The 12,035-nt window shown below is 34.2% G+C and overlaps 1 protein-coding gene across 12 annotated transcripts in view; it reads right to left on the bottom strand.

Moving 5' to 3' along the window:
* DOP1A (DOP1 leucine zipper like protein A) overlaps window positions 1–12,035 on the bottom strand; it is a 108,720-nt gene that overhangs the window by 46,950 nt on the left and 49,735 nt on the right. For 8 of the 12 annotated variants that reach the window (XM_050788087.1, XM_050788091.1, XM_050788090.1 and 5 more), the window contains exons 6-11: window positions 11,096–11,194; window positions 5,694–5,793; window positions 4,818–4,927; window positions 3,888–3,996; window positions 2,636–2,756; window positions 1,469–1,588 (exon numbers count right to left, since the gene is read on the bottom strand). In XM_050788087.1, the coding sequence (XP_050644044.1) occupies window positions 1,469–1,588; window positions 2,636–2,756; window positions 3,888–3,996; window positions 4,818–4,927; window positions 5,694–5,793; window positions 11,096–11,194 (659 nt within the window). The remainder of the gene's footprint in view (window positions 1–1,468; window positions 1,589–2,635; window positions 2,757–3,887; window positions 3,997–4,817; window positions 4,928–5,693; window positions 5,794–11,095; window positions 11,195–12,035) is intronic. The other 4 variants (XM_050788088.1, XM_050788093.1, XM_050788089.1 and 1 more) reach the window with 1 other exon arrangement.

Raw genomic sequence — 12,035 nt, 5'->3', positions numbered from 1 at the left:
CTCGGACTTATTTCCCATTGCTTCCTGTACAGATAACACCTCCTAGTTAACACTGATTAATTGCTACTTGATTTCTAACCTTGGGTCTTAAAATAGGCTCATTTGTCCTTCTGTACTACTGCCCTCCCCAGTCTCATTTTTCCCATGATCAGAATGCATCTGTCCTTCAAAGTCTGAGATCAAATGTTACCTCCTCCAGGAAGCCTCTTCTGATCCAAGTAGCAGAGATCATTCCTCCAACAAACATTCACATTAAATCATAGAAATCCTATATGACCATACATTGCCCTCCACTCTGAAGACACAAAGTAAGAATATAATATAGTCCCTGACCAACAAGAATATAAGCATGTAGACAAATAAATGCAACAATGTGACAGTGTTGGCGGAATCGATTCTGATGGGAGATTTGAGGGAAGGAAGGAAAGGTGGGTAACCTCTACATAGGATTTTAGCAGATGGGCAAGGGGAAAGAGTACTTTAGAAAGAATAGCACAAGTGAAGCCTCAGCAGCATTAAAGTTAACATGCTGCTAACTTTCAGAGAATAGTCCAGGTTGGCTGAAGAAGTGTGGATGTGTGCATTTGTGAATTTGTAGAAGGTAAAAACCCAGGGTAGGGTCAGGTGACAAGAAGAGACGATTCCTACATTTTAATCTATTAAGACATTTGTATTTTTTAATACTAGGAATATATACATGCATGTCTTATTTGTTCCCACTACAAGATCTTTGAAGACAGGGACTGTCTATCTGCCTAGCATGATGCTTTTTCACTGGGTGCTCAACCTCTGCTGAATAAGTCAAGAACTTTCTAAACCATTAAAGAGATTAATGTATAGGAGCAACACTTAACGTTTTTTATTAAAAGACTTCTAATGCCCAGATCATATATAATTACATTTTGACTACATGCTCCTGGGCCTTGAGTGGTTAATCTGGTTGAGAGGATCTGGTCTAGAAGCCAGAGATTCCACTCAGATTCACTAGTAGCCAAGGGTTTTCAGACCATATTTTTTGCTTTATTTCCTAAGGGGTAGAAGGCTTTTATCACTGCCCAGTGACAGTATGGATTAGTTCTAATGGCTTCTAAAAACACAAGTCAGGCCAAAAAGTTTTTTGTTAATCAAAATGGAAATCCTTTTGGAAAAGTGTGCTGAGGCAGCAGCCCAAAATTTGCTGTCTTTTCTACAACAATGAAAAACTACATTACTATAGACTGAAGAGGGAAAATTTTTAATCTACTCTGGTGTATGAATAACTGATCTCTAAACTCCCAATTCTAAGAGAATATGATCAATGATTTTATATCCTATGTGACAAGGTAGAGTCAGATTATGAATAATAAGTAACTAATAATTATTAGTAATAGAATGTATAAAAGAACATTCATTAAATTTAATAACTTAAAAAAACCCAAAGGTTAGCTTTGGATGTTACTAAATTAAAACGAATGAAAGTTTAACGTACCTACAACATTCTTCAAACCAACGTGCAACATAATCCCACATATAATAAGGTTCGAAGGAATTAAACAGAAGGTTAGCAGTTTTAATCAACTCTGCTGTTTTCTTATTTTCTCTTAATTTACTGAAAAAAGAGAAAAGAAAACAAAAACTAAAAAATATTAACATTTATTTTTTTAAATTTAAATTTGAGTGCAATGCCAGTACACATTCCTAGGTAGTTGCTAGAAAATGTGCTAGTAAGAAGATTGCAACAAATAATTTTTATCTACTGCCACTCTATTATTTTTTGTGCAGTTATTTTTCCAAATTTGAATTTTTGTCACTCAAATATCAAGATCAGAAATTAGACTTTCATAGTTTCTGCATAATAAAAAAGACAAAAGAACAAGAATTTCTTTTTGAACTATTTAGTGCGTAAGACTGTAAATTTGGCAAAATTCTTTTATTTCCCTTGGCACATACAAACTGAGTAGTGATTTGATTTTCACAGCCTTAATTGTGAAGAATTTTGTCTGCTTCCCTGTGCTATTCAGGATTTTCTTTTTTTCTTTTTTTTTTTTTTTTTTTTTTGAGACGGAGTCTCGCTGTGTCTCCCAGGCTGGAGTGCAGTGGCGTGATCTCGGCTCACTGCAAGCTCCGCCTCCCGGGTTCACGCCATTCTCCCGCCTCAGCCTCCCAAGTAGCTGAGACTACAGGCGCCCGCCACCACGCCCGGCTAGTTTTTTGTATTTTTAGTAGAGACGGGGTTTCACCATGTTAGCCAGGATAAGGATTTTCTTAAGAAAAGTTTATTTTGACCAGTTTCAATCAAATTATTATTCTTAGTTTGAAAAACAACAACAAAACTAACTAGTGCTGTTAATAGCCATTATCACTGAAATTGCATCGGGGAAAAATAACTTTGTTATTTCAAGTGGTAACCCTTTAGCCGATTAGCTATTTTCTCCTCCTGTCTTTTGTAACAATTAAAACAACTGTCTTTATATAGTGAGGTACTGTCAATACAACTAGTATGTCAGTATTACATCAGCTTTACTAGTATTAAATCAGCCTTACTTATTAGAACACAAACTTCATAGAGTAGGATCCCAAGTTATTACACTTCAAGTTTATATTAGGTGAATACATATTATGTCTTCATGTCAAATTTAATTTTTTGATAATCTACCTGCTTAACTGAGCATGATCCTTGCTGAAGGGTGGTTCTGTTTGAAGATCCAACTCTGCTTTGCATTGAGAATATAATGTTCTAAACACTTCAATCAGGACATCTTCTAGAATTACAGGTCCTAAAATTAATATTCAAATTAAAGACAGTAATTAATCAGCATGAGAAAATCATGCTTATATGAAAATTGGCCCAATTAAACGATGTTTTAAAAACAAGTATTTTTAAAATAGTATTTCTTCAGAAGCTAAGCTAAATTCACATTTCTTTGAGAAGGTAATGTAAGATATTACATAACTGAACAAATATTTAGAGTGCAGATTGACACAATAGAAATTATAGAATCAGAGAAACTGGTTTTGCCACTTAATAGTTCTGCTACATTAGACAAGTTATTTAACTTCTTTGAGCTTCAGTTTCCTCATCTAGAATGAGGATAATACCGAAATTTACAGGACTGTTAAGGGTTAGAAAAAATATTTGTAAGATTGCTAGCATAGTTTCTAGAATATAATAAGTATTAAACAAATGCTACTTGTAATTACTGTTATTAATTTAAATAATACTAAAATGCATAAGGCTAAATTTTCTTGCTATTACAGATATCACCTCCTTAAAAAATTCCTGAGGTTCTGTTATCATATAACAGCTAAAAAAACCTCTCAAGACCATTTATATAATTCAAGTTATTCTTATATTTTAAAGTTTTCATTTTTAAGAAATGGTGAGAGGACACCTGCTAAAACATCTGTATATAACTTGAAGATATTACATACTTTATGATTTCATTTTATTGTTGCAAATATTTATGTTTTTTCCTAATTTCTGTCTCAAGTGCCATAATATATAGGATGAATAAAGAGAAAACATGCAAAATAAAGGGAATGTGGAGAAGAAAGTTGAGGGATATAACTCAAATATTTTTCATCAAGTCCTTGGATTCTGTGAACTATAAATTGGTCATGATGGATAAATGTTTTAATTTCAATAATATAATCAGGATTAAGAGAAGCTTAGATAGCATCTTTAAAGTGATTCTTCTGCTACATACATACCACAGGACAGATACATAATAACGTATCAGCTGGATGAATACCTGTATCTTAACTTTGTAGAGTGAACTTTCAGAAATTGAGAACTTATATTTAAAGGCCACCTCAAAATATAACGATTTCCCTGATGACTCTTTTTATTTTCTTATTCACACAAAGGTACCACACATGACCTTATGCCCTAGGACAGTATATATTACCTAGCTCAGGTTTGTCCAGTAAACTGATTAAAATGCGAAAAGGCTTTAGATCCTGCATTAGAGTGTTCTCTTCTCCAAATCCATTCACTTGTAAGATTCCCACCATTGCCTTTAAAAAAGGAAAGTACACTGGTCATTTAAGTAAACATATTCAAAGATTTTTTCCTTAAGAAAAAGTACTTTTAAATGTAACCATATATAATGGAGATTTATACCCACTATTGCTTTTCTGAAGCCTTTCACCAACCCTGGCCTTCTTACTCTGCTAGGAAAAAAATATATTTATCTATCTTGAGAAAAAAAGTGTCTAAATTTTCTTTAGACATAGTGGAATATCAAAGAAAATTTAGAAAAATATATTCATGAGGTGAGTGTTTTCCCTACAGATGAATTTCTATTTAAGATCATCCTTCTCAGAACTATGCCACATTATCATGGCAGTTTCTGCTATTACACAATTATTTTCCCGTTAGTGACTTAACAACGATATTCTTATAACCTCACTCTTTTAAAAATGCTTCAGATACCATGTATTTTTTTCTGTTTATTTCAAATATCTTAAATAAACATAATTAAATTAAAAATAATATGAAATAAACTTCTCCAGAGCTTCACAGGAAATAGCACAGGTCCTGACTCATTTTTGGAAAAGCTCCAACTTTCCTTGAGCAGAAGGTGAGAAGCTGCAACTATGTTTTACTAAAGCAATGAAAACAACAAAGAGAAAAAAGTGTTTTGTCTTATGTGGTAGTCTAACATATGATTATTATTTTATAGGCATTTGCTTGTTATAAAAATTCTGGGGAAGTTTGTAGGTCTTGTCTCCATCCCTTCAACTGTGAATTCAATTAAGGCAAGACCTTGTCTTATACTTTTTCAGTACCTGTAGTGGTCAGTAAGAGACCAAAGAATAATGAAAGTATTCATTACCTGGACCAATAATTCTTTTGAAAAGGTAGTGAAATAGTAAGTGGCATGTTCTTCGGGATTACTGTGTCTTGTGCTTCTGGGTCCTATGATAGCACCGTTGTTATCAAAACCTCCACAGAAACAAATCACAAAATTACTTAAAATGGAATTCTCAAAACTGTTGTTCACTAAACACCAAAACAGCAAAATCTCAAAGCAGCACTAAACACTTACCAATTAGTAGCCCATTCAATGTCAGCAAGAGAGATCATTTTAGATAGTTTAATAAAGGGAAACCAATTCAATACGTAAGTATCATAGTATTCTTCCAGAATTATCCTTTTTTTTTTTTTGGCCAATTTTACAGTGAAATAACTGGATACTCAGAACATCCACAATAAGTTATATTATGTCCCCTCACTCTAGGCAGTAAAGAGTTGTGAAGACAGACAAAACACACAAAAAGCATGGAAAACCAAAGTGTACATATGTATTACTGCCTGAGTGGGACATTAGTATGATGTGTAAGACAATGGTACTAGTCCTGATTCCTTTGATGAATTCAAAGTTTTGGATAGTATGCCAGCATTTTGATTATCAGCTCATCCTTCTTTGCCTACTAACTTACAGTACAACTACCTCAATTTGTAAGGGGAAAAACATCTTGTTAAGGACAAGGGAACATGACTTTATGAATTCAAATAGCCTCTTCAACTATAAAGCTGCTGAAATTTCTTCATACAATACACAACTAATACTGTTTATATTTTTATTGTCCATTTAAACAAGAAATTTTAGTTTTTAAATTCAGGAAATACATACAACTTGGTAATACTTATACAAGACAAATCTCCCTCCATTTTTCCCCAATTATGACCGTAGACATCAAATACCTACCAAGAAGCCATGCATAAAGTCTTCGATTCAGAGACATATCCCTCCTTAGCACTACATGAAGGGCTGCTGACAAGATCCTGATCATATCCGGTCGAGTGGCCTGGAAGTTAGGAATATGGTTATATTTAACAATATACAATACATATTTTTTTCCTCTTTAAATTTGCCCTGAAATATGCTTAGAACATTAGGGCGTATGGAGTACTTTCATGTATTATTTCAAACACAGGAATTATTACTTACATTTTACAGATTAGGACACAGGAAGAAAGTTAGATAACATGGCTATTTAGCTGCATAACTGAAATTGTAACTTAATTATTTTAACTTCCAGTTTGAAGTTCTTTATCTATATAATAAAAGCAAATTCTGACATAAAACAAATAAAATGGAGCAAGATGGAACAGACACAAGAAAATCATATGCCATTAGTCTTTCACATTTATAATGCTGTCAACTGGCTATAAACTCCTTAGAAGGTCACCATCTTCATCCACTCAGTCATTTATTCTTTTTAAAAATTTTTATCTTGCAGTATTTTAAACATATTGAAAAATACAGAAAACAACATAATAAACCCTTTTCTACCAATCATCCAGCTTTAATCTTAATTTTTCTCTCATTTTGTTCCACATCTTTTTAAGAGAAATAATTTTTTTCTTTTTTCCCAATATCCTTAATTCAATGTTTAAAAAAATGATTAAAGGAGATCTGGGTTTTAGCTAAAAGAGGTAAATTTATAAAAACCATAACAGAAGAAAAGCAACTAACTTGCTATTAATTTTAAGAACACTGCCAGATAATCGCTCTACAATAGAATCTTGGAATCTGAGAATTAGACAATAATGTGGAAATTGACTAGTTTAACAACCACTCTGTAAGTAAAGAACCTAAGCCTCACAGGTTCTTGAGGTTTTGGCTAAGTGCTTAGCCAAATTCAAATGCTTGGTTAGTGACCCAGCTAGATGGAGAACTCACTTCTCCTTAATCACAGACCAGTGAACTTTGTCTTATTACCATGCTTCTTGATAGAATTAGAAAGGATTCACCCAGCTCATTTGTTTTAAAGGAACCTTAGAGAATTAACTGAGATGATACAGAACACAGATCACTAACAACTGACAGATTAGGTTCATGCCTTTGAACACAAATGTCTTCTATTGATCTGTACAATTCTGAAAGTATGGTTCAAGACCCCTAGGTATCTCTAAGACTTTTTCAGGGGGTCCATAAAGTAAAAACTAGCTATTCATATTCATAACAAAACTATGCATATTCATAACAATACTAAGATGTTATAGGGCTTTTTGTTCTGTTGACATATGCCCTGATCATGCAATAGTGGATAAAACTGCTGGCACCTTAGCATGAAAAGAGGCAGTATAGCAGTAGCACCCACTATACTTGTAATCATTATACTTTTACTGCTATGTACTTGTAGTAAAATCAAAAAATAATATCAACCCTTGAGTGCATGTCTTTTAATATTCTGTATAATAGAGTGAAAGATACACTTAAAGTATTTCTGATGTGGCCGGGCACAGTGACTCATACCTGTAATCCCAGCACTTTTGGAGGCCAAGGCAGGTGGATCACAAGGTCAGGAGATCGAGACCATCCTGGCTAATGTGGTGACACCTCATCTCTATTAAAATTATAAAAAATTAGCTGGGCATGGTGGTTGGCGCCTGTAGTCCCAGCTACTCAGGAGGCTAAGGCAGGAGAATCACTCGAACTTGGGAGGCGGAGGTTGCAGTGAGCTAAGATAGCGTCATTGCACTCCAGCCTGGGTGACAAAGCAAGACTCCATCTCAAAAAAAAAAAAGTACTAAATGTACTTCTGATGTATACTGAAGTATGACGGTTGTCTCAAGGAAAAGCAATCGTATAACTGAGTTGTGAGCTTAACTGCTAGTTTTTTCAAAGAATGCCATTTTTACCTGAAGAATTACTAATACGAACTATGATTATTCAGGCTTGGACATTTTGTAGTCATTTTCTCAAAGTGAGCCTGTCATTGCAAGGAAAATAATATTAATCATGACAAATAATAAAAGTTGAGCTTCTAAAAGAAAAGCAGAATTATAGAAAACTTGCATTTAGACTGAAACTGTATTTTTGGGGTTTTTTTTTTTTGAAATGGAGTCTCGCTCTATAGTCCAGGCAGGAGTGCAGTGTCGCAATCTCGGCTCACTGCAACCTCTGCCTTCCAGGTTCAAGCGATTCTCCTGCCTCAGCCTCCCGAGTAGCTGGGGTTACAGGCATGTGCCACCATGCCTAGCTAATTTTTGTATTTTTATTAGAGCATGGGGTTTCACCATGTTGGCCAGGCTGGTCTTGAACTCCTGACCTCAAGTGATCTGCTTGCCTAGGCCTCCCAAAGCGCTGGGATTACAGGTGTGAGCCACTGCATCTGACTGAAATTGTATTGTTTTGATTTGAATTGGTTGAAAGCTTCTCAATACTGGGATTAAAAGTTTCTCCCAATATCTAAAAATCTTTACTGATGAGATCAGTGGCAATAGTAATAAACATGATTAATCTTGTATAATAAAATGTGAAAACATTTGGAAAATCTGCATAATTCAATAAGCCAGTATTTCCTTAATATCCAATCATGATGTTACAAAAGCACATATGACTGAAAGATCCACTGAAAGTACAAGATAGACCAGTGGATTTTAATGGAATAGAATATGAAAAGTTCATTGATATAGTTTAAGACTCAATATTGTAACTAATTTTTAAAATCTATAGCTTCAAAGTTTTCGTATAATATCAAAGAATATGTAATTTTAACAGAAAATGCTACTGAAATACTCCTCGATTTTCCAACTACATATCAAGGTGAGATCAGATTTTCTTCACATACTTTAACCAAAAGAACAAATCACAATAGACAAGCTAACCAATACAAGCAAAAGATTTTTGAGGACCTTCAGTACCTTTAAAGAGTGTAATGGGGTTCTACAACTAAAGCATTTGAGAACTTCTGATCTATCCAACATAAGATATGAAGATTATATTGTCACAAAATCTTTAAAAGTACAAATGTCTCCCCATCTTATTTTGGGAGAAAAACTACTCTTCTTAAGAAAGCAGGAAGTAGAAGATGTTAGTCAAAGGATAAAAAATTTCAGATGGCAAAAATAAGTTCAAAAAGATCTATGGTACAACATGGTAACTATAGTTGTTAGCAATGTATTGTATTTTTTTTTTTTTTTTTTTTTGTGAAACGGAGTCTTGCTCTGTCACTCAGGCTGGAGTGCAGTGGGGCATTCTTGGCTCACTGCAATCTCTGCCTCCCAGGTTCATGCCATTCTCCTGCCTCAGCATCCCGAGTAGCTGGGACTACAGGCGCCAGCCACTACGCCTGGCTAATTTGTTTTTGTACATTTAGTAGAGACGGGGTTTCACCGTGTTAGCCAGGATGGTCTGATCTCCTGACCTCATGATCCACCCACCTCGGCTTCCCAAAGTGCTGGGATTATAGGCGTGAGCCACCGCGCCTGGCCACAATGTATTGTATTCTTAAAAACTGCTCAGAGTACATTTTAAGTGTTCTCACTGTAAAAATGTGTGTGAGGTAATGAATGTTAATTAGGTCAATTTACAGATTCCAGAATATATACATATGTCAAACATCATGTTGTACAGGATAAATATATACAATTCGTGTCCATTAAAAACTAAATTTAAAAAAGGAAGATGCTTCTTGATTACAACTGATATCACCATCTATTTCTAATATGAAAAAAAGTCTATTATAATTTCAAAGGTGTAAGTACTACAGATTTGGGTGAGCTTTCCAGGAAACAAAGAAGTGTAGCAGTCCATCTCTCTGCTGAAGTTCCCAACAGCAATCATCCTTTTGGGATATGGTAATGAAGGCACTGTTAAGTCACAATTATAATAAAATCCATACTCGGATTGTATTCTATTATATGAAAGACATAGAAAGAGGGAAAGTGGAACACTAAGGTACCTACATCATAATTCTTATTCAGTTTGATACAGTTAGAGGGAGAACTGTATTAGAATTGGGTAGAGTAGTGGGGAGAAAGGTATTAGAATTATAAGATTATTAGAATTGGGTGTATACTTTTAAAAAACATTCAACGAAGCTATTGTTTTCATAATACCTATTATAGAATGTAAGAATCTAGAACATTTTGGCTGACAGGATTACAGAGAAGGCAGAGTAAGAAAGTACAGGCTGAGAAAAGCTTAGGAAACATTGATATGTTAAGATTACAAATTAAGTTACTCTTGAGTCTACTATGACTTAATTCCTCAGATCTTGTTGAGACATCTGTCAATTGAGGGCCTAATGATGTTGAATGCCTGAAAGGTAAGAAAGCAATGGGAAAAGTTCAAGAGTGAAAGTCAGTAAGTTTTTTGGATAAAGATCCAGACAGTACATATTTTAGACTTTCAGATAACATACATTGCTTTGCCATATTCTTCTTTGTTTTCTAAGCCTTTAAAAAAGCAAAAACCTTTCTTAACTTTTGGGCTGTTTGGCTATCCCTAATTTAGATTATGCTAAGATGACTCAATAGTTGTTTTTGTGAAAAGCCAGAGGGCAGAATAAAGTCCCTTGGTTGAAGGGTGAAAGTCTCAAAATAGAAACAGAGTGGTTTATGTTCCAATTAGTGAAAGTATAGACAATGAAGTGTAGAATTATTTAGTTACTAATATTTCAATATCAAACTAAATAAAGTAAAAGAAAAATGTTTAATAATGAATAAAAAATTGGCCAGTCATAATGAAAATTCACTACAGTTATCTATTCATTGCAGTTCTTATGAAAACCTCAAATAATAGTCCTTTTTAGGAATAAATAAAGGTTTAGAACTCAAAGGAATTTAGATCATTTCTTTTAAAATGAGGGCACTGATTAAGGTCTAGGAATGAACTTCGTTTATGATTTGTCAAGTTAGTTGCACTTATTTGTAATAAAAGTACTATAGAATATCACAGTGACTAAACATGTGGCTCTTAAGTTATAGTCAACTCTGCTAAGGATCTGGCATGCATATTAAAATCACCAAAACAAGACAACATAACATCAGTACAGATGATGGCTGGGTAGAAGGCCTGGGTCTCAGTCTTGGCTTACTCAGAGTTAGCAATAGAGAACCTCTTGCTTTTTATATGTTACAACTTTTTTCAAAAGTATGAAATAATCTACTTCAATTATTCTTATCAAATAAGTGAAGCTTTTATCTTTAGGTTTTTTTTCCACAACAAATTCCACTCCTTAAAAAGGAACTTATTTTCTACGTGCTTACTCATTTATACAAGAATTCAACACACATGCCTTTAAAAAAATAACTACACATTATCAATCTATAGTTTTCCAAGAATGCCTTATAATAATATCAGCGTTAATATTTTACCTGACTCATGTGGAAAGGAAAACAGAAGAGTATGAGGTCCAGTGTGCTTCTCTGTACAAGTACACTTGAGTCTTGCACCGAAGTACTTACTGCTTCTACCTGAAATAACAGCATCTTTAATCTATTGTCTATTATGCTGAGAATTTTTTGCCATGAAAATGTAACAACTCTTCATTTTCTCAAAAGTATGCTTCTGAGGATCTAATCAATAATTAAAGATATTTACATTATTTTGAATAGTAAATATATCATGATGGTTTAAAAATTAAGAAGTACATAAGACTATACAGCACAACTTCTAACTATCCAACTTCCGTTTTGTAGGCAACAGTTTTACTAGTGAATATTTCCTGCAAATACAAGAAAAACACCATACATATATTTCAAACCTGCCTTTTTCATTTAACATGTTTTAGAGATCTTTCCTTATTATTAAAGAGCTTCATTTCTTAATGGCCAAAGTATTTTATTTCATACATGAACTCTAATTTATTTAACTAAGTTTCTAATCATGCGGACTTACACATTTCTAAACACTATTGTAAATAATGTTACAATATATAATACTTACATAACATACATCTGTAAGATAAATTGCTCAAAATAGAATTGCCAGGTCTTGGGGTATGTGCAGTTACAATTTAAACATCATAATGCCGTTGGGCATGGTGGCTCACCCCTGTAATCCCAGCACTTTGGGAGGCTGAGGTGGGTAGATCACTTGGTCAGGAGTTGGAGATCAGTCTGGCCAACATGTTGAAACCCTGTCTCTACTAAAAATACAAAAATTAGCTGGGTGTGGTGGTGCATGCCTGTAATCCCAGCCACTCGGGTGGCTGAGGCAAGGGAGTTTACTTGAACCCTGGAGGCGGAGGTTGCAGTGAGCCAAGATTGTGCCACTGCACTCCATCCTGTGTGACAAAGTGAGACTGTGTCAATA

This window comes from Macaca thibetana, chromosome 4 (assembly GCF_024542745.1).
Source record: "Macaca thibetana thibetana isolate TM-01 chromosome 4, ASM2454274v1, whole genome shotgun sequence".
NCBI lineage: Eukaryota > Metazoa > Chordata > Mammalia > Primates > Cercopithecidae > Macaca > Macaca thibetana.
This window is presented reverse-complemented; position numbering and strand designations above follow the sequence as displayed.